The 22,247-nt window shown below is 44.0% G+C and overlaps 4 protein-coding genes and 1 non-coding gene across 6 annotated transcripts; 2 read left to right on the forward strand and 3 right to left on the reverse strand.

Moving 5' to 3' along the window:
- Nucleotides 1-198: 198 nt before the first annotated feature.
- Nucleotides 199-7,231, forward strand: LOC125017914 (ceramide synthase 5-like). Its single transcript, XM_047601468.1, has 10 exons — nt 199-568; nt 1,702-1,804; nt 2,013-2,143; nt 2,729-2,786; nt 2,931-2,981; nt 3,114-3,206; nt 4,538-4,666; nt 4,934-5,040; nt 5,145-5,301; nt 6,528-7,231. Exons 1-10 carry the CDS (start codon nt 393-395, stop codon nt 6,669-6,671), a joined length of 1,149 nt encoding a protein of 382 aa, XP_047457424.1. The 5' UTR covers nt 199-392; the 3' UTR covers nt 6,672-7,231.
- A 202-nt stretch (nt 7,232-7,433) lies between these two features.
- On the reverse strand, nt 7,434-11,404 carry si:ch73-233m11.2 (NACHT, LRR and PYD domains-containing protein 12). Its single transcript, XM_047601386.1, has 9 exons — nt 11,205-11,404; nt 9,447-11,014; nt 9,191-9,352; nt 8,933-9,106; nt 8,642-8,815; nt 8,368-8,541; nt 8,086-8,259; nt 7,828-7,995; nt 7,434-7,713 (listed from the first exon to the last, which is right to left on the reverse strand). The coding sequence occupies exons 2-9, from the start codon at nt 11,003-11,005 to the stop codon at nt 7,644-7,646; spliced, it is 2,655 nt and encodes an 884-aa protein (XP_047457342.1). The 5' UTR covers nt 11,006-11,014; nt 11,205-11,404; the 3' UTR covers nt 7,434-7,643.
- Nucleotides 11,405-12,735: 1,331 nt separating this feature from the next.
- On the reverse strand, nt 12,736-15,909 carry LOC125017880 (keratin, type II cytoskeletal 8-like). 2 transcript variants are annotated; one of them, XM_047601416.1, is made up of 9 exons: nt 15,485-15,909; nt 15,163-15,371; nt 14,990-15,050; nt 14,761-14,856; nt 14,486-14,650; nt 14,186-14,311; nt 13,749-13,969; nt 13,094-13,140; nt 12,736-12,989 (listed from the first exon to the last, which is right to left on the reverse strand). In XM_047601416.1, the coding sequence occupies exons 1-9, from the start codon at nt 15,743-15,745 to the stop codon at nt 12,913-12,915; spliced, it is 1,263 nt and encodes a 420-aa protein (XP_047457372.1). In that variant the 5' UTR covers nt 15,746-15,909; the 3' UTR covers nt 12,736-12,912. The 2 variants fall into 2 exon arrangements, with proteins under 2 accessions (XP_047457372.1, XP_047457363.1); XM_047601407.1 differs by having other exon boundaries at nt 12,736-12,992.
- A 208-nt stretch (nt 15,910-16,117) lies between these two features.
- Nucleotides 16,118-21,806, forward strand: LOC125017919 (deoxyribonuclease-1-like). The gene is made up of 9 exons (XM_047601482.1): nt 16,118-16,635; nt 16,868-16,956; nt 17,044-17,130; nt 17,217-17,329; nt 17,605-17,717; nt 17,913-18,070; nt 18,156-18,252; nt 18,350-18,482; nt 21,590-21,806. Exons 1-9 carry the CDS (start codon nt 16,525-16,527, stop codon nt 21,700-21,702), a joined length of 1,014 nt encoding a protein of 337 aa, XP_047457438.1. The 5' UTR covers nt 16,118-16,524; the 3' UTR covers nt 21,703-21,806.
- Nucleotides 20,257-20,327, reverse strand: trnag-gcc. The gene has a single exon. It is a non-coding gene; the product is annotated as a tRNA-Gly (tRNA).
- Nucleotides 21,807-22,247: the final 441 nt, after the last annotated feature.

Genomic DNA, 22,247 nt, shown 5'->3' on the forward strand with positions numbered 1-22,247 from the left:
TGACTTACATACTGACTAGATTACTGTGAAATAATTCTACACATACATCAGCTTTTAACTTGAAGGTCTTTTCCTTCTGGTCGACTCCTGCGTGTCGTAATGATTAAAATAAACGCGCACTGCCAAACAAAGTTGGTGCCTGCTTTAGCGCAGCGAAATTGTGGTGGGCGTTTCATTTCAGCTTCTGACGTGTCAAGTAAAAGCTGCACACGGTTTACTCAGGAGTTAACCAGAAGTGATGCTTTCTAAGTGTACTGCTACAAGGAGGCGGAGTGCGAAGCATCACTGCTAAGTTTTCTAGTTCTCTTAACTTCTAGCCACCCAATGTCCGACCAGTGATTTCTTTATTTTTCTGCAGATTTACCTTATTTGCTACTGTTTTCTGCTCCCCGATGTCTTCCTCTCTCTACGACTGGTTTTGGAGTGATAGATTTTGGCTTCCCGAAAATGTCTCATGGGCGGACCTGGAGCATCCACCACCTGGTGTGGAATATCCCCGACTACGGCACATATTGTATGCTTTCCCTCTGGCCGTGGGAGTTTTTCTACTGAGGCAGCTTTTTGAAAGGTAAATCTGACCCTTGCTTGCTGTTAATTTTAGCTTAGCGTTCGTTTCCTTTTCATTTCTGTGCCTGTTGTGTGAGAGCCAACAGCTGTGGACTTCGGGCTGATGTGGCAACTGTGATTCATAAAGAAAAATGTTAGAAAACGGGAAGTGCAACTAAACAAGTCACATTACTTTGGAGCAGTGTTAACTCATCAGACATTCTTTTGTGGCCATAAACTGTCTGGACACTAAAATTGTGCATTTGTTTTTATTTATTTATTTATTTATTACAGTATTACATTTACAAAGATCCTGTCACGTGTCTTTTCATTCAGATGATTATGATCCATCTGCTTTCACCGAGGCAATGTAAGATCTAAAAATACAAGAACTGACTGTTGTTGGGTTTTCTGTTGCCTCTTATTTGACAGTGTTAACATTCTTTTGAGGTGATGACACACCAAGATTGAATCCAGTGGCTTGGGGCACTTGTTTGCCCTGCATAGCAATGATAGTCTTGCAGAAAAAAGGTTTCAGGAAAAAAAAAGGCGTTATATATCCCTATGGGACATAACGTGACTCATTTTTTACATAAAAGTTCAGTCTTTTTCTTTTTTAATTTTATGAGGAGTTCAGGGTCGAGTCACTACGGCCTTTGTCACGTTGCGAAACCATTCCACATTAGTGGGGTGTTGTTAGGTTGACATGTAATGAATGGCTCCGAGTCTCTGCATAAACACTGGTCAGCTAAACCAGATAATCCTGTGACACACATTAGAATTTGGTTGGATGTGTCCCTCCCCTCCGCTCACATGACAGGTCATCACGCTGTGTTTAGACGAGGTGCTACATTCCCCAGGATTCCTTCTTTCTAACACTAGCCTGTGTCTCCCCTATGGCCTCTATTGTGCTCTCTTTCACTCCCTCTTAAACCAACACACTTGTATGTCAAACATAACAAACTGCGAAAGCCAAACAGGTCACTCGAGAGAGGGAAACCTTTGAGGGAGGAAAAAAAAAAAACATTGCCATCTGTTTCTAGAGAGTTTAATTTTTCTGCCGGCCTCGTCCTTTCCTGAATGTCTCTTTTAATACCACAACATCTCTGTGTCCCCACCCTCTCTTTTTTATCCCCACTCTCTGTGTGTATACAGGCTAGTGGCCAAGCCCTGTGCCCACATACTTCAGATTCAGGCGGGAGTGCCTCGGCGAGCTCAGTCCAATGCTGTCCTGGAGAGGCTGTATCAGTCCAAAGCGGTACATAAGGCCTGTGTTTGTTCTGTCGTCCACTACGTGTTCCTGTATACGCTGCACCGCTGATGTTATTGCATTGGAATAAAAGACCACAGGCATAATGATATGTTCAGTAAATGCCACATGTTGCATGAGGTAGCATGCTGATTGCAGTTTTCACTTAAGCAACGGAGACGTGGAAATAAAACAAGTCGTTTGTTGTCCTCCTCAGTGTCCAGACTCGAGGCAACTGGACGGACTCTCGAAGCAGCTGGACTGGGATGTGCGGAAAATACAGAGATGGTTTCGCGTCCGACGGAACCAAGACAGGCCCAGTACGCAGAAAAAGTTCTGTGAGAGCATGTAGGTGGATACGGTGGTTCCTAGCGTGCTCCTGTGTACTGTGCAACCGGTCTGCTCTGTCCGTGGGTGCGCCACCTTCATCCATGCTGAAATATGTAAATGACCGTCGCATGGACTGCCATGACATTTTGTGAAAACATCCAGGGGGTCCCCCGGAGGATGCATCCGATTGACTTGGATGAGCTTGTGACTTTTCCTCTGGTGTCAGCAGCAAGTCACAGTTTTCGCTGATCATGTCCATATATCACGATGATCGATGATGAAACCAAATGGCATCAGTGATCCCCTGACTCTGGATTAGATTGTCTTAAAATTTGGTACAGATGTCCCCTTTGGATGAGCTGGTATCACTTAGGTTCATATAGTTTAATCTAAAGTCCAAATTTATATGTGGCCAGTACTTAGTTCATTGACAAAAATGACCAGATTAATTTAGGGAACGCCTGCATGCTAATGTGGTAAATATTAATATTGTCATTATGTACACCATCACAGAGCTGTTACCATAGCTGTAGACTCTTTACATTAAGAATAGATAATTATTCTGTTTTCCCAAACAAATGTTATGCCTTTCTTTCCCTTCAGGTGGCGATTCACATTTTACCTAGCGATCTTTATCTATGCCATTCGATACCTGTGGGTGGTAAGTAGAACTGGCATGCTGCAAACAGCATGCTTCTGTACAACATACATTGTCTGACTGAAGTGGTTCATACCATATTTTTAGCTTTCACATTGTATGTCTTTGTTAATTCGATCATGCGCACACTTTGTCTGTTTCTGCTAGTCGCCTTGGATGTGGGATACCAGGCAGTGTTGGTACAACTACCCCTTTCAGGTTAATAGTTTTTAATTGACCCCATAAGCATCATACGTAGCCGCACACTTATCAATTCTGTTGTATAATATTGGTACATCAGTGGTTCTACATATTTGTCAAAGGTGTGTCTGTTTCGCTCCTTTCCCAAAGCCTCAGACTCCTGGACAGTACAACCACTATGTGGCAGAGCTGGCTTTCTATTGGTCTCTGATGTTTTCCCAGTTCACTGACATAAAACGTAAGGTAAGTCAACAACGGCTTAAGTAACACATTTGCGGCGCCTCTCGTGTTCTTCCTGGGCATCGTACCAGAGCCATTTTTTTTCCAGTTTTTCGTCTTCTTCTTTTTGTTAGTTTTGTTTTTTGATGGTCTGTTTAAATATCATATTAGCTGGTGTTACAGTATGATAACTGAGTTTCTGTGCTCTGCCAAAACGGGTTGGAGGACAAAAGTAACAGCAGTGACACATACATGTTTAAAATGTTAAATACATCTCATGGAACAGGTTTTTCTGTTGCGTTTAAATAAGCAAACATTTGATCCTGTTTGAAGCAGTCTCTAGAGATATAGTTGCTGAACCAGAATATCTATCTATCTATCTATCTATCTATCTATCTATCTATCTATCTATCTATCTATCTATCTATCTATCTATCTATCTATCTATCTATCTATCTATCTATCTATCTATCTATCTATCACTATATGATTTGTGTTTTGACTACACAATAGAAGAACCCCACAGTTTTTCTTTTTGGACAGCGTCTTGCTGGATTTGTTGGGCTGAAAATCTGAAAAGTCTAATTCAGTTTTGATCAGATTCTTTTCAAGCACTTGTTGATATCATTCAGAAGTCAAAGCTGAATCAGTGAGCTGAGGCTTCATGACATTCGAAACAACCCCTGGCAAACTGTAGATTGATCTTTTTTTCTATTTGGACCACAGGCATGTAGACGTATCCATGCTGGTCAGATTTGTTGAACGCCTAGATACACTTATAGACACTTTGACACCAAAGGTTTCAAGAGGCGCCTACACATGTGAGACTTCTCACAGTGGAATAATTTACTCTGAATTACTTTCAAAGCCCTTTCCATATTCACAGACATCCACTACTTATTTTTCTGAAGGCCATGATGCCACAGCATGCTTATGTGGCAAAGAGAACACGAGGCTGCACACGTCACAAGCTTAATAAACAGGTTTGGTTCCCCTGTCACTCCTTAGAAGGAATGTCGCTGGCTCCTAATCTGACAGTGCTGGTACACGTAATGATTTTGGGCGCAAATTCTCAAAATGACTGCGAACCTACAGCATACTTTTTCACACGACAGCTCAAAGACATGAAGCGTCTTCATGTCACATCCAGTCATTACAGCGGTCCTCAGGTGTTCAAAATGACAGCCTCGATGAATGCGGAGAGACCAGAAAGGTCGACCGGCGTCGTTCATTTGGCTGCAGGTGTTTTGTGTGCTTGTAAACTGACTGCGCGCCCTCTCAACTCAAGCATCCCGTTCACCACAATTTTTGTTTTTCTCCCTCTTGTCATCGCTCTCCGCTTCGCCCGATGACAGGATTTTCTCATCATGCTCGTGCACCACCTGGCCACCATCGTCCTGATCACCTTCTCCTACGCCAACAACATGCTCAGGGCCGGCACTATGGTCATGTGCTTGCACGATGCGTCTGACATCTTCCTTGAGGTGAAGTCAGTTCTTTTGCCTGTTTCGTAAAAACACATTTAAAGCGGGTTTAACTTGCGTCATTATTCAAAATGTAGGCAAACTCGGCCGGGGACGTAGCATCACAGAAATGACTCATCAGAGTTGTATCTGTGATGCCTGTTCTTGTCCTACTTGTACCTCTGCTTCTTTAAGTCGCAGCATTGAGGTTATGGTTTGAAAGTTTGATGTTGTGAATCATTTATATCTGTTTTTCTTGTCTTTTCTTTTTTTTTTTTACTCTCCAAGGCAGCCAAGCTGGCCAACTATGCCAAGTACCAGAGGCTATGTGACGGCCTGTTTGTGGTGTTCAGCATAAGCTTTTTCATCACTCGACTTGTTTTCTTCCCTTTCTGGTAAGACAAAGCATTACTTAATCGCGGCCTCTCACCTACTAGAAGCCAATTATAAACTTGATTAGTCATATAGTGAGCTGTGTGTGTGTCTGTGCTCATTGTAGGATTGTCAGCAGCGTCCTGTTTGAGAGCTGGGAGATTGTTGGGCCGTATCAGGCCTGGTGGCTGTTCAATGGGTTGCTGCTGGTGCTGCAGACGCTCCACATCATCTGGTTCTACCTCATCAGTCGCATCGCTGTCAAAGCCATCTTCAAGGGAAAGGTCAGCCTGTTGTGTGTAGTACTTGCTAGTGGTGTGGCTGTGTTCGGTACCTGTTGCAGAAGGAAATATCTGTGGGCAACCTAACGATAGAGACACGTAGTACGTGACTGCAACGTCACTGACTGGAGTCCAGCTGGGTTCAAGCTTCTGCCTGCTCCTCCTTTAGGAACTCTTCGCTGTTCACACACACACACACACACCTGCAACATTTATACTTTGCGTTATTCATTGACTTCTTTTATATCTTGCTTTTCCCCTGTTAAACTCTGCACCGGGCACTCTCTGCGACATTGGACTCTTTTCAAACCGTTGTGTGTGCCTTGGTTTTTGTATTCATGTTTATTGACCGTTTTTATCTCCGATGTTTTTATTTCTAGTTTAATGTTTAACTTGTCACACCACGGGTCTTAGGGCAACACACTTTCAGTCCTCTGTATGTGCTGCACATACGACGGCTGACTTCGACTTCCCAAGACCCCATACAGTTTGAAATTAACCCCTACATTTTACACTAGACCAAGACCAAACTGTGGCATTTGATGATCCTTCAACTAGAAACATACTCAGGCTAAAATCTCTGTCTTTGAGACATTCCCCTCGTCATGCGTTGTCTCTGGAGCTAACTAGCTAACATGCTACCCTTATACTGAGGCCGTAAAAGATACAGGTATGACCTGCTTTAGTCTAGGGTATTATTAGCTTCTCACGCCAGCAGTTGTCATTCATGGCTTCTGCAACATTCAGACAGTTGAAAATGTTCAGGTGCTACCTGTTATACTACATGCACTTTGTCTATTACAGATAATTCTCTGGGTAAGGCCTCGCTCGCATGTTTACACACAGGATTTCATCAAATTTGCAAATGCAAAAATATTTTTTCTCCTACTCTCAGCTTGAAATCGCCACTTCAGTAGAGCTTAAACAGAAGAAGTTTGTTCATATGTCATTTATAGTCTCGGTTATGTAACATCTTGTTCCTAAAAACACGTGGAAATAGATTTTTTGGTTTCTGATTTGTGGGGTGGTACAGGGAAAGACTTTCATATGTCAACAAAATCAAACAAGGATTGTAAACTTTGCTTTGTCAAATGCCCAGATTTTGGTTCTGGAAATGTTTGCACGTTGCAGTTCTCCCTGTGACATCAGCATGTTGGCGTTGTCATTGTAATCACGATCGCATTGTAACAGGTGTGGGGCACTGACCATCTTCGTGTTTTACTTTACAGGTGTCGAAAGACGACCGCAGCGACATAGAGAGCAGCTCAGACGAGGAGGTTCATTCCAGTAGCAGTAAAAACCCCGGTCAGAGCCTAAAACCAAAGGACGGCAGTCGCACCGCGAACCTTAACGGAGATACTCATGAACACTGAGTGGCGCGGGGGGAGATTATTTACCTCCAGCAGCTTTAATTCTGAACAGACTTTCTTTTTTTTTTCCACCCAAAGAGAGATTTGCTGAGGTTCAAACGGAGACATGGCCACGGGAGAACTCCCCGCGAGGCCGTCAGACTTAGCAGTGTCTTACTGAGTTGGATTTACAAGTGTGAAGTTTACACCTGATGTTTTCTTACAGGAGCAGACGGAAAAAAAAACGTGTGTGGTCCGTCTGCTCCTCGATCTGGTTGTGTGTGTGTGTGTGTGAGCGTGTGTGCGTGCGTGTGTGTGTGTGTGTTCTTAAAGTTAGCAGCAAATGCATCACTGCCTACACTGCTACTGCATATTCTCAAAAATGGAATTCCTTAGTAGAAAAAATATAAGTAAAAAAAGAAAAAAGAAAAATGGGTAATACATCTTACTACTGTAAAATAAATCACTGCATCTGTCTAACTGAATACCCTGCTTTCATTTGCTATTGTAAGCCTAGAATTCAGGATACCAAATGTGCCTATTTAATATGACAAAGATTTCTTAATAAAACACTATTACTCCTATTCATGGTTATGTAGAAGTTTCATTAGCGCGGAAGGAGTTGGGCTTCAACAGACGAGTGTTGACGAGATTGAAAATGTCCTTAGGGTGCTGCTTTGTCGAGTAAACCAAATAAGCAGAAAGGGAGTGCACACCAGCGTTGGTGAGGTGATGACAGCCGGAACAAAATGGCAAAAGAAAAGAAACTGGATTCTTACACGTAGCTCTGATGTAGAAAGTCAAGTTTATTTTAATGAAAAAGTTGCAGGCATGTGCGGCTGGTACAGAGTAAAATGTCACAAAACAGCAAGAAAACTAAAAATGAAATGAAACTGGATTGATCAAACTGCTTATTTGATGAATCCGTCTTTAACTGTAATACTTGATCAGTGCAGCATGTGGTCCCACAGCACACGATGGACTCGTCGGCCTTCCTCAGTATTTTATTTTATCACACTCATCCAGCATGTCGAAAACGTCCTCGCTGAACTCGTTGTACCTCAGGCTGGAAGAGTTAGAGACATGAGTAGTATTTAGGTGCTTTCTTGTGCTTGAAAAACAAAAACAAAAACTTTGTTAAAAATGGTTTCTATTTATTTAAACCTTGAGCCGTGCTTACTTCATTTCCTGCATGTTTGCGCTGTCGTGCATGATTTGGATAAGAGCTGGGACGGAAGCATCCGTCAACGAGTTGTTTCTCAGCTCAAGGCTCTTCAAAGTCTTGCTTGCTCTCACGGCAGCGCACAAGTCTGCAACGCAGGCGTCTGTCAGGCCGGTCATTTCAACACTGCAGCAAAACAAACAGATTCAAATGTAGTGCGTAAAAAATAATAATAAAAAAAACGAAATAATATGAGGAGTGTTTCTGTCAACTCACTCCAGTTCCTCCAACGAGCAGTTCGGATGTGCAACTGCATCCCAAAGATGTTTAACCCCGCGGTCTCCTACTTTATTTATACCTACAGTCAGGGACTTCAGTCGACAGGTTCCACTTTTCAGCAGCGAGCCCAGCTCCTTGAACACCGGCAGAGTCAGGCTGCATCGTGTCAGGCTGCAGGGTGGAGCAAAACACACAGCAACGTTCTTATCTGAATTTTACTAAATGTTTGAGAAAGGTGGTGCTTTATCCCTGAAGAGTTTTAAAGGAGGTTTTATCTACTGGAGTTTTTCTAAAGGGCAGCGGGCTCCACTCAGGGACTGGCAGAGCAGAAGTGCCCCCTCCTGGCCCAGTTCGTTCACTGACAGATCCAGCTCTGTCAGGGAGCAGTGCTCTGACGTCAAGGCTTCCCTCAGATGAGGGCAGCAACTACCTGTCAGGTCACTATCAAAGAATCTGTCAGATAAACAAAAGAGAGGATGATGATGATGATCACAGGAATGAAAGGAGTTGCCCTTGTCGTTGCTCTAGTTTTATCATCTTGAAACACACTCACTTGACGCTTTGCAGTTTACAGAGTGGGTGTTGCAGGGATTTGCACAAAGCCTCCACTCCGCTGTCACCAATCATGTTGTGTGTCAGGTTTACTTTTCTCAGCTCTGACTGACCGGAACACAAAGCTGCCGATAAAGCCTCCATGGACGGGGCAGCCAGGTCGCAGTTTTCAGTCCTTTTTAAAAAATAAATAAATAAATAAAATTTTCAAACCTTTCAGTCGACGATTTAAACATAAATATAGAAAATAAAAAAATGTTCTGATGTGAAAGCGTGCTGTTTGAGTACATACAGGAGCTCGTGCAGCTTGCAGTGAGGACTATGCAGGGCTTTGCACAGTTTCGCAAAGCCCTGATCCCCGATCTTATTCGCCGCGATGTCCAACACGCGCAGACGAGAGGTGTCTGAGGTCAGGACCGATACCAGGTCCTCACAGCCTGCCTCCGTCAGACTGCATAACTTCAGGCTGGAATCAAAAGCAAAACATCAGGAATGAAATAGCGACCCCTGCTTTCTGTCTTGGATACAAGTCCCTTAAGGCAAACATTACTTCAATTTGTGCAGCTTGGAGTCTTTGAGTCCAGAGCAGAGAATCTTTAACTTTTCATCTCCAAGGCGGGAAGCGGAGAGGTCCAGGTCGGCGGTGACGCCTCTGCTGAGAGCTGAAGCCAGATGAGGGACAGCCTCGGTGCTCAGGGTGCTGTCATTCAAGCTGGGGGACACAACAGAGCGACGTCATGCATGATGACAAACAGAACACATGAAGTGAATGAAAGCAGATTTTTTTTTAATTTAATCTCTCTTACTTTATCTTGTGTGACAGTCGCATGGCTGGAGCCAGGGCTTCCGCCTGCTCCGCCGTCAGATTTCTTGTAAGGTACAGATTCAGACACTCCAACTCGCCGAGGCACGTGACAACATAAGCGAGCGCTACGCAGTCCTGGAGGCTCAGGTCGCCATAGCTGATGCCTAATCGCGCTGATGGACTGATGATTTCTTTCACCAAACTCTCACTTTGAGCCTGGTGAAGCAGATGGAAGCATCTGTGGTGCTTGTCTTTGTAGAAGCCCTGAAGCGTGGCCTCCGAGCTGCTTTTAAACCAGCTCTTGAAGCAGCCGATCTGCTCAGAGCTGAACTCCCCCAGCAGGATCTCCAGGGGTCTGCGCTGAACTGGCTCTGAAAGCCCCGACAAGAAGAGATCTACGGGCTTTGCACCGCCTTCCAGCATCTCCTCCATGGGGCCAAATGCAGACTTTTCCAAAAAGAAGGACACGGCCAGGACAAAGTCCTGCATCATCCGGGAGTGGAAGGAGAAGACACATGTATCTGAATCCAGCTCACCAGCTACTCGCAGGAAAACACCAAATGCCTTAAGAAATGGCTGAAAACCAAAGGAGTACATTTGCTCTTTGGTGCAGCTTCGCTGTTGTTCGTTGTTCAGAAAGTGAGAGGCCATCCTGCCTAAGGCCAACACCAGGTCTCTGTTGCTGGCCTCGTTCAGCGACAGTGTCTGAAGCAGGCGGGCCAGGATCTCTACAAACAGCTGGGATAAAGTTTCAGGAAGTTTTTCCCCAGAGTCAATCAGAGACTTGTAGACGGAACAAACTGTCCAACAAAACCTTGGAGCGGAACAGAAATCATAAAAGCCTAGAGTCCTCTCCATGTGTGTCAGAGCCTGTTTGGCAGCAGCAGGCTCAGTGAAGAAGCTGTTAACGTAGGCCTCGCGTTGAGGCCTCAGAAAACCCAACGCTTCAACAACGGTACCACTGAGAAACTGCAGACATGCTGTCGGCCTGGTCGCCACCACAACGGCAGCCCCTCTCAACAGTGATCCGTGAAGCAGACTGGCCACTAAGCAGGACGCTGAGGCTGCCTGGCTCGGGTCAGAGACGAAGGTGTGGGCGGACGGGTCCAGGCTGTGTTTGTACTCATCCAGCCCATCAAAGATAAACAACACATCCTCAGGTTTCTGCAGAGCCAGAGGTGTGTAATCAAGAGGGATACAATTGTGTTGGACTAAAGTCTCCAAAGGGAGCGCACCTTCCAGAGGATTTATGTCCGTAAACTGGAAGTGGAAAACGTGTGAAAACCTCTGAAGATGTTCCCCCTTCGCCCAGTCCACAACCAGCTGCTGCAGACCGGTGGTTTTACCTGATCCTTCTGGACCCACGAGCGTGACAGCTATGTTGTCGCCTGACAAACCAGCGCGGATGGCGTGGTCAAGTGAGGGAAAGCTGTCACCTGCAGAGGTGAGTGGGGGTATGTACTTATTGCTGAAAAGCACACTGGCAGGCGGCTCTCCACCAAGAAGCGTTACCACGCCCTTGGATTTCAGGGTGTGAGTCAGGACAGCAGCTTTGTCCATCGCGATAATCTGTGAGGACACAAAAGTTAATAACACACAATTAAAATAATTGGTTCCAGTGTAGCAGGGCAGGAAGCATTTCATACCCGCGTGCAAAAACTACAGTGTAACAACCTATACTTTACAACTTAAACAACTGTTTATCCACACATTTATATGTTACAGTGCATATTGCACATTTCAAAACGCCCATAGTTACCGTGGATGCGGTGTTGCTGGAAGACAAAGCCAAACAAATCTATCTCTAGAGAGCAGGCAGATATCTGTCCAAAAAAACGTTACACCTACAGCGGGAATGCAGCAGCAGTCTCACACACGCCAGCCACAGGGCCAATAAAACCACCCACCCAAACCAGGAAGTGTACTGAGGTATTTTAATCCCCGAGTTTTGTCCTACAGACACGCTGCAAGCAAACTTTATTACAATTATTAACTGCCTTATTTTGTTTTGGAAAGGCACTGTATTCACTCCAGAGTTTAGTCAAGCTCACAAAAATACGCAAAGCAAGGCATACTTTTTCATACATGCTTTTTATGTATATATATACATATACATATATATATATAGTTAAACTACAATAAATTTAATAATCTAAATAATTTAATTATTACTCAAATTAGAAACTTTAAATAAACCCTTATAAAGTAGTTAGAATGAATCCCACCATTAAGCTTCAGTATTGAAGTAAAGCTACAGATTCATCAACAATCACTGGATGGCAGGACTTAAAGAAATAACACAAATATCAAGAGGATGACTTCTCTGACAAGAAAAAGAGAGACAGAATATGTTGTATTCCTTTAATGTCAAGACAAAACAGCACTTCCCATACGTTAACGTACAGGAAGCACATGTCACTTAATGGTTTTGTGAAATTGCTCCTCAGGCCCCAGAGTCCTTTACAACTGGTCTGTCTTGTTAAGAGCTGAAGCTGCTGTTGACAAATCCATTTCCTACCGTTTTAAAGTGTGAACACAGTAGTTGAGCAACGGATAGTGGCAGTGCACTCTCTGTGAGGTCTTCCATTAACTGTACACTGAAGCATTCCTCTTCTCACATGTTGATCATAAATATATTTAAAGGCACAAGTATTTTAGTTTCGGCTCCAACCTTGAAGCTATAATCTGTCAGTCTCTGTCTCTTTGTGTGCAGCGTTTACTGTCTCTTTGGTTAGCTGTGAGCGACTGTCACTGTCTTAGGCATTTGCCCTCATGCTTCTGAATATAGACCAATCAATGTAAAGCCATGTTCCATGGAGCACTGCACGTCGGCCCCTTTGGACGATTTCAGACTGGCTGTTCACACAGACTTTCACATGAAGATTGCTTGTCTCCACCTAAAATTTAATTAGATCCATCGAATCAGATGTTTCTGAAGAATCCATTTATTTTTCTTTAGTACTAGAGAAGTAGGTTTACATCTTAATGTGCTGACCTGATAAATGGCTGCCACCTAGTGGTTAAACATAAAAAAACACTATCTTTCAAGTGTGATAACACGTGGTCAATCACAGCCTTAAATATAACATTTAAAAACTGATCTCTTAAGCTGATCACAAAGAAACCCTTCCTGTTAAGTTCATCATACTGGTTTAATTGCACAGAATCCTGCAAGCAGTATAAAAATCACCAGTAAGACACGAGGACAAACACAGACCGATGTAATTATTATCGGATTTTGTCTAAAACCTTGATTGAGGTCTGCATCAAGAAAAAAAGAACACAGATTATTGTTTTGCTGAATCTGTATTTATTTTAAGCACTGGTTAGTAATGAATGTGATACAAGCGGTAGAGAAATACACAAACAACATGCAGACTGTGCGTGGCTCATCGATGCAGTAGGCTTATAGTGGGGATACAAGGAGATTAGTACAACAGCCCAGAGTACTGCGGCGTGTTTCTGCTTTAGCTGTATGACCTGTCTTGGGTCTCCACGGTCTTGATGAGAACTGGGCCTGACTTTCGCTGAGGGACAGGATTACCTGCTGGAAAGAGGGCGGTGAACAAACAGGGTGCTATGTTAATATTTGTGAAAGTGCTGATGAAGATGTCAACAACAAAAAAAATAAAAAATGATAGCACTTACATTTGGTGGGTGCTGAATAGATGCTGCAAATATATTCGTGTCCAAGTCTGTAAGAAGGGAGACGCATTTGTAAGCAATGGATGTTAAGGACTTGTTATCCCAGAGGGAGCAAAATCAGATTTATGTTTCGGGGTGAGAGCCCCACCAGAGAAGCACTGTGCCCTCATCATCACTTTTGTCTTGTGAAACCAGAAGTTACTCATTTCTGAGAATGCACATGCCTGTTTGCTTTTCTTAATACCCCCCTTTGTGACTCCTGAATGAAAGAAAAGCTGCATTTATCCCTGTCATATACCAGTATGCACAGTGAGGTGAAGATCAAAGCCACACAAAGCTGAGACTTACTTTGAGTTAATGAAGATGAAACAACTCTGCGTCTGTGGAATTAGAAAGCAGTGGACTCAAGGCTACGCTGCTTCCTGCATGACGCACGCAAATCTCTATTTAAACTTTCAGTGGTTGATTTGCGATGTGGGGAATGCAAAGACCACAGTGACTGTCACTCATTTAAATAAGTGGAGAACTCATCAGAGCCTTAAACCTTGAATTCATGATCCTCACAGGGCAAAATTAAAAAAAAAAAAAAAAAAAAAAATGTAGCAATCGGCGAATCATGGAGGACTTGCCACTGCTTAGATCTGTCAGTACCACTCACCTGTCCTCCTCTCCCTCCAGCAGTTTCCTGTAGGTGGAAATCTCAATGTCCAGGGCCAGCTTGACGTTCATGAGCTCCTGGTACTCCCTGACCTGCTGAGCCATGGCCTGCTTGTCTCTCTGCAGAGCCAGCTCCATGTTCCTGATGCTGGTCTTCGCAGCGTTCACGGCTTCTTGCCCGCACTCCTCCTTCTCCGCTATCTGTTGCTCAAGGTTGGCACGCTGAGAACAAAGAAGAAGGTCCAATTAGACTTTGCCGTGTGTTTCTGCGCAGCAGATACTGTATTGATTTGTAGCACTAATAAGCAAGTAAAAATGAAGTTTCCAAAACTGATGCAATCTTTTGGGTTTGTAGTCTAAATGTAGTTTAGGATCAAACAGTTAATCCGGGGACTTTAACCTTCAACATATTAAGCGATCCATAAACCTTGCACTCACCTGGTTCGTTACGTGTCCGATCTCTTGAGTCATGCGGCTGATCATTCGTTTAAGCTCAGATATTTCCACCTTGGTGCTCTGCAGCTGGCTGTTGTACTGGTCGGCCTCAGCAGACATCTGGTCAAACTGGTCCCGGGAGAAACAAACAGGTTTAACAAGATTGCTCCCTGACATAAATCTGAGCTATCTAGTGTATTTAAGAGCTGTAGCGTGGTTGTGACCCCTTTCAACTTTCACGTTTCGAATGGCAACATGCACATTTTCACGTTAGACCCAGGGTGGATGCATTCAAGCCTTTACCTTCGTCTTGTACCAGCTTTCGGCCTCAGCGCGGCTACGGGCAGCGATTTCCTCATACTGGCTCCTGACCTCCGCCACAATCTGGTCCATGTCCAGGCCACGGGAGTTGTCCATCTCCACCACCACGGAGGTGTCCTTGATGCTCTCCCTAAGTTCACGCAGCTCCTTTTATGAAACACACAACGATCGAGAGCGTGAGAAAACAAGTCTGAGCTCACATGCTGCACACGTTTGTTGTACGTTAATGTGAAGCTTTCTAGTAAACAGTTACGTACTGCATCATGCAAAGCCAGGAGGAAGTTGAATTCATCTTTGAGAACAGACAACTTGTCGTCCAGTGCCACCTTTGACATGTATCCTGCATCCACGTCCTGGAGGTAAAAGCAGAAACTCATCGTTACAACTGTGCAGTTGCCATGATTGTAGCTGATCAATGTAGTTGATCAATTTTGTCAAGTTTGTCAACTTAAAAGTAAAGCCACCTACAATAACTGCTTACTGTACCTTTTTAATCAATACAAAATCATTCTCTGCATCGGTCCTCGTGTTGATCTCATGCTCATACCTGAAACACCCACAAGTATCAGTTCACTCGTTCAGATCTTATCAGCGAGCACGTAACCACGTCTGGAATCAAGCGAAACAGCGCTTTGCTTTCTATTCACAAGTGATCTTACTTTGTCTTGTAGTCGTCCACATGTTTGTGCATGACTTCGCTCTCCATCTCAAGTCTCTGTTTGTCATTGGTGAGGTTGTCCAGCTGCTTCTGAAGGGCGGCGATGTAGGACCTGAGCATGGGCTCGACGTCCGAGCGGCCCGAGGTCTGCTGCTGCAGCAGGTTCCACTTGGTCTCCAGCCTTTTGTTTTCCTGTTCCAGGCGTTTCACCTGGGACACAAGTCAAACATTTAGCCCACATGTTCTACAGAGATTGTAGCACATAGAGTTCAAATGATTGAAATCCGACACTCAAGAGAGAGTTTAGGAAAATGTCTTCTTACCTTATCAATGAATGAGATGAAGCGGTTGTTCAGAGTCTTGATCTGATCTTTCTCCTGGGTGCGGACAATTTGGACGTTGGGGTCAATGTCTACGTTGAGCGGTGTGAGCAGGCTCTCGTTGATGGTCACGGACATGATCTGTCTCTCCAAGTTGGCCATGCTGATTTTGGGGATGGAGTAGGCTCCCACGGACCTGCTGCTGAAGCTTCCTGAGGACACGTAATGTCCTTGACGGCTGTTTTTCTTGACCCTCAGACTCATGTTGGTTGCGTGTGGAGGCTTCACAGATGGATGGTGTGGCGGGTTCGGGTGGTAGAGGAGCACTGTGGTGCCTGATTTATCTTTTTGGCTACTTTATAAAGCAAGACTGGGTGTGGTGAGATTGCAAAGTTTTGTGAATGTGGGTGAACCTGTCTGACACACGCCGCCTCTTCTCCCACCTACCCTTCCTGTGTAAATGTATTGTTTGTCTTTTTGTGGAACTCATTCTCAGTCTGTGGTTTTGGGTGTGTTGCTTTAATCTAATTTTCTGGAGATAAGAACAACAATGACAAAGTTAAGCAGTGCTTTGATAACAAAAAAAACAACAAAAAAAAAGTTATCAGGACACAAAATCTTTTGCATGTTTTGGGGGAAGTGAAGCGTGATTTTTTTAATCAGAGGGTGAGAGGGTGGTCATTATCAGGTTAGTTTTTAGTGACGTTAACTGTAGATCCACTCTCAAAGTCAAGCCCATAAAAAGTTTACTACAGTATTCTGGAGACTACAAGTGAAAATGTGCCCCGACCCGAAAAGTGTCTCAGCCCGCTGCTTAAGTGGAATTAACTGCCATCAATAAAAGCAAGTTGGAAACATAACTAAAAACTGGTCTGTTCACTTGGTGTTAACCGGCCTTTTAAACTGTCTCTCTCCCTTGTGAGGCTAATTATCCAATCGTCTACTTGCCTTATAATAACACTGTAAAACGTTTGTCGGAGGCTGGGCATGGCTGTGTGTCACTGAAGCTCTGCCACCAGCACATGGATTTTACGCACTGTTAAATGTCTTTATTGGCTCCTCTCTCATCAAACATGAAGATCGCTGCGTTCAACGCTCAAAGGTTTGGACTCACAAAGGTCTCGTATGAAGACGTCCTGTCAACGCTGGTTAAGGTAAAGCATGTCATCACAGGAGCATTGGGCTGTGATTACTCCTTGATCTGAGCTAATAAACCGCACCATTAAATGTGAGAGCCTGTCTTAAAGGCAGCCAGGTGAAGGATTATGTTCTGCGCTCCTTTACCATTTCAGCCGCCTTTGATTCACTGTAGCAAGATCAGAAGAAAAAACAACAACAACATAACCTTTATTTCCTCTAAACTTTGAAAGTGTTTGTCTTTTGTAGATCGTGTCTCGATACGACATCATAGTTATTCTCGAGGTCGTGGACGTGACCGGAGATTCTGTCAAAGTGCTGCTGGAAGAACTGAACAGGTGAGTTTCCATTTTTAATCCCTGAAAGAAGCAAAAACAGTCACTGCATTTAACTACTTCCTACTCTCACTGCCATATTAATCTCAGGGTGAACACTATCCATCACTACGCCCTGCAGCTGAGTACCCGTCTGGGAAGAAACAGATACAAGGAACAGTTCCTGTTCCTCTACAGGTAAGGCTTGAATCACGTCACCCGACTGTGCTATGGCTTTAATGTAATCCATGAAACAGATTTGCACATTTCTATCCATGTGGAAGGGACGACGTGGTCGACCTGATCGACTGCTATCAGTATGAAGACGAACAGGTGAACGACGTGGACGTTTTCGAAAGGGAGCCATACATTCTCTACTTCAAACCTCGCAACACAGGTCAGTCCCCGCACTAAAGCTTGAGGAATGACAGGCTGTTCTGTACATCGCTATGCGTGTTGATTTTAGTCTTTAGTCTGGGACATCTGTGGTATGTCTGAGTCATTTCTATATGCTAACAATGCATAACTTGTGTTCTCTGTAGTAGTGAATCTGATGTAATCTGACATGCAAGGGACACAGCAGGTTTTTCAAGTCCATAATGTTTATGTAATGGCGCGGTGATGGATGTCGTCACACGTGGATGTCATCACACAGCTCCGTTTTCCTTGCAGTGCTGAAGAATATAGTGCTGGTCCCGGTGCACATCACACGATGGGACTCAGAGAGAGAGCTGGACGAGCTGTACGAGGTCTTCCTGGCGGTCAAAGACAAATGGAAGACGGATGTGAGTCGCGTCATCACGGATCCATCATAGGCACGAACAAATGAACTTCTATTGTCATATGAATGGAATAACAGCGTTCACATAACCCTCACATTACAGCTCAACAACATGTAACACGGCCAGATGTAAAACGATCAGTCTTTTTCTGCCCCCTGATAAAATAACTCAGGACTCAAATGGTCGTTTGTCCTCTAGAATATAATGATCCTGGGGGACTTCAAGGCAGACGGTGCGTATGTCACCGATAAGGAAATGAAGGAGATCCGTATTCGGAGCGATGAGAATTTCCACTGGCTGATCGGCGATGATGTGGACACCACCTCCAGGACAACTAACGAACACACCTACGACAGGCATGAGGACATTAGCAACACTCTATAGCAGTTTCTCTAAACACGTACAAGAAGTCATGAACGTAATGAATGTGTTCTCCCACAGGATCGTTGTGTACGGTGACGACATGCTGGCAGCCATCGTGCCGAACTCAGCAAAGCCTTTCAACTTCAGGAAAGAGTTTGATCTGACGGACGAGATGGTGAAATCCCTCTCTGTGCACCCGTATGGTCTGTTCACTGTCCCGTTTTCCTGTTTTCATTCACTCATTCACTCTTCGACTCTGGGCCCTCCCACAGGCCCTCAGAGTGAGTGATCGCTACCCCGTGGAAGTAGAGTTATGCAGCGCACCTCCTTTCTGGATGACAAAGAGCAACCAAAAATGTACAGTTGTACACACCCAGCGAGCTTCACGAAAAAGACCCGCCACAGGTGAAGCTGTAAACTGTAATTACTTGTCCCTCACAGATATTGACCCAAGGCTTCGACTTGTACACTAAAAGTGTGTTTTATGTGTCGCCTCTGAAAAGCAGGTGAGCAAATATGCATGGAATTTGGGAGTGGCGTTTACTGGGGAATTTAGAAGCCTTTAATTGTCTAAAGCCCCGATTGTTGTTTCAAGATTTTGTGATCAATCAATTCTACCTTTGGGGTGATGAAACCTGAACTACCATTAGACGGTGTAAAGTTCAGTTCAACTCATCAAAAGACCAAAAGTAACGATGAAATAATCGAGTGAGGTGAAGTCTTATGCTTTCCCGGCCTGCAAAACCAGTCTATAAGGCCAAACCTGGAACAAATATTCAAGGGTGAACCACAATCATTTGGCACTTTTATCAAAAACATAATGGAAAATGAAAACATAATCAGTTCCTTAAAACAATGCAGACTGCACTATTAAGTAAGTACACTACAAAGAACCAAGAATAAAAATGAAACTTGGATTTGAATATTTAACCATCAAATGAATACATTTCAGAATCTAACCACAGATAAGGACTACCACTGATAAAAAAAAGGTGTAAAATCTGTACTAACTGTAGGCCTATGGTGATCATGTGCATCCTGGGAGGGATCCCACTGAGATCCATATTAATGCTAATCATGGTTTCACTTCTCTACTTGTTTTGCAAGTTTCAAAATGTTTCTAAGTAAGATACCAGAAACCACAATTAACATAACAAGCTTCTAATTGCTTCCAAGGAACCACATCAACAGCAATGGTGCAGGACTGCCAAATATAAATAAACACCTGTTAGAGCAGTTCTTCTCCAAATGAGTTTGTCCAAAGCTGATTAAGATAATAAGCGTGTGGTAAATCTCCTGTCTTTTTGCAGTAGTTATAAATACTTTATCTGTTGCTAGACATGCACAAGCACAGAAAATTCTCCCCCTGGCCTCTTGCGCATCTGTAAGATGTCTTTTCTCTTTTCTATGTTGAAGTACACCGATCAGGCATAACATTATGACCACTGACAGGAGAAGTGAATAGCAATGATCATTTTGTGACAATCCAATGTTCTGCTGGGAAACTTTTGGACCTGGCATTTGTGCAGATGATACTTAGTCGTGTATCACCCACCTAGACCAGACCGGGTAGTCCCACCCCATCCCACTTTGGTGGCAGCAGCCATCTCTGGCAGAATGCAGCCTGACACAGACACCGACACAAAGAGGGTTTAGGAACGACCCAAAAAACATCAACAACGGCACAAGGTGTTGACCAGAGGCCTGTTAACGAAGCGAGTTGACCTTATCCGGCCTTACTCCGTCTTATCCAGCTGAACTTATCGAGAACAGTGACGATCTGGATAAGTGGTATCACGACGCTGGTTATCAGCTCGCTACCTCAATCCAGGTTTATCTTGTTGTGAATCGGTGAACGCCCACGTGTAAGGGCAGATTCTGAGGCAGCAGACCAATCACAATCATGAGGCTGATCCGCCCACAAAAAGGAGCAAATACCGTTTCTCCTCAAATATTTATTTATTTATGATATGAGTATATTGATCCCCAGGGGTAATGTGTACAGTTGGAGCAGTGGGCAGTGGCCCTTCTGGTGGGTGCATCCGGGGAGCATATTGGGGGTTAGATGCTTGGTCAGGGCACCACGGCCATGGACAGGGCGGGAGGCGAACCTGTGACCCTTTGGGTGCCTCTCACCACTGCCGCTGCGCCACAGCCACCCCCGGTAAAAGTTGACATTTGCATTGGCCGGGAATCGAACCCGGGCCTCCCGCGTGGCAGGCGAGAATTCTACCACTGAACCACCAATGCTCACATGAAGAGAAAAAAAGGTCTCGAAACGCGGCGGCTGCATCGAAGAGACGCCATAAGGCATGGCAAAGGATTGCAGATTGGATAAATGCGCAGATTACACATCAATGGTTCAGTTAGTTTAGATTTACCGAAGCCACGAAACTCAATCACTGCGCTACATGAATGTCTCGCGAGTATGACAATTAGTGCCATTCCCCCAGATGTAACCCCTCTGGTGTAAAAAGAACATGAGAGCAGATAAAAACCAAGCACAAAAACATCATTTCATCTGGGGAGTTGGATTTCTTAATTCCATAATGTTACATGGGCTACAATAAAGCCAGAAGCTGAGGCCAAGCTTACATCATATCAATACATCAAGTTGTTGGCCTGAATGAAATTATCCTGATTTTGAGATGAGGTTGACCTTAGCGGGGACAAATGTGCTAAAATCTGTTGTTATCTCCTGGAAGATGCGCTCACGCCGTAACGATCTACTCGCGATCGGGTCATCAGTGAAAGGGCACGTGATTCTCTCCCGAACAGCTGATTAGCCGGTGGGTGGAGCCTCTGATCGGATTCAGATAAACCCTGACAGTTATCCTGACCTAAAGCAGGTTCACCGTTTAGAGTTAGTTACCATGGTAACGTAGCTCGATAAGAATGAATCGAGCATCGTGATACCGGAAACCCAGGCTTGACCCTGAAGTTACCTCGCTAAACCCGTGATCCTGCTTCTCTGCACCTCTGGCCTCAAAATTCACCAGATCCCAAACTGATCAAGTATCTGTTATGCATTAGAGCCAGCCTGATCCACGGAGACCCCTCAACCCATAGGACCCAAAGGCCCCTCACTAACAACACCCTGTTACCAGACACAACAGAAAGACCATGTCCATTCTCTGATGAGTCACAACTGTTTTGGAGGCACAAAGAAGACCTACATAATATTAGGATTGTGGTCATAATGTTATTCCTGATCGGTGTATTTCTGACTGTGTTTGTGTAGTTACTCTATCTGCCAGAGGGGGGAGACAATATGCCCATACTCTAGCTTCAACTAATTCACAATAAACCAAATTCACCTTGGTCTGAATCAGTTCAGCCACATTTGAAGAAAGAGAATCTAAACCCTCACACCAAAACACAGAGGTATTCATTTACCATATGATGTATGCTCTTAATTTTCAGAATAGATGATAAATACTTATTATTTGATAGAGAATATCTTTTTTTGAATGACAATAATCGTGTGTTTTCGTGTGTTTCTCTACTCACAGAAAGTTTGGAGACTGACGTGTTGACTCTGAAGAAAGCAAACCTCCTCCTGGAGCAAGAGAAACTGCAGCTTGAGATCTCGTTGTTAAAGCATCAGGTTACACAAAATAATTAGAAGGTCTCAAACGCTATTGGTCTCACTAAAATGTTTGTTGTTGTTGTTTTTGTGACAATTTGTATGGTTACTTTGGGAAATAAATAAATAGTTTCGCACATTTATATCGGTGTGGACTGTCATGTCATGTCATGTCATTGCCTAAACGGAACTAGCTGTATTAAAATAAAATAGTGTTGCGTCTTTAAAAGCTGTGTGTCTTCTTCCTGTTCCTGTGAGAAGATATCGCGACAAAAGTATATATATATATATATTTTTATCAAACAATGAAGAACAAATGCGCTTCTCGGAGCTGGACACCCTGATGAAAATGAAATAAATTATTTAAATAAATGCGAGAGATGCCATTTTTGGCGTTTTTGTAGCAGTAGATCGCATTTCAAAATATGTGCAAACACAATGACGTAAGCGGCATTCACGTTACCGAAGTGAGCTCGGATATTTCCGTACTTATAGCTGTTTACGCACCCTGTAACTGCTTCGCAACACGTCCCCGTGCTCTTAACCGTCAACAAACTGGAATTATAATCATGAATTGGCCATAT

The sequence above is a fragment of the Mugil cephalus genome, chromosome 1 (assembly GCF_022458985.1).
Source record: "Mugil cephalus isolate CIBA_MC_2020 chromosome 1, CIBA_Mcephalus_1.1, whole genome shotgun sequence".
Classification (NCBI taxonomy): Eukaryota; Metazoa; Chordata; class Actinopteri; order Mugiliformes; family Mugilidae; genus Mugil; species Mugil cephalus.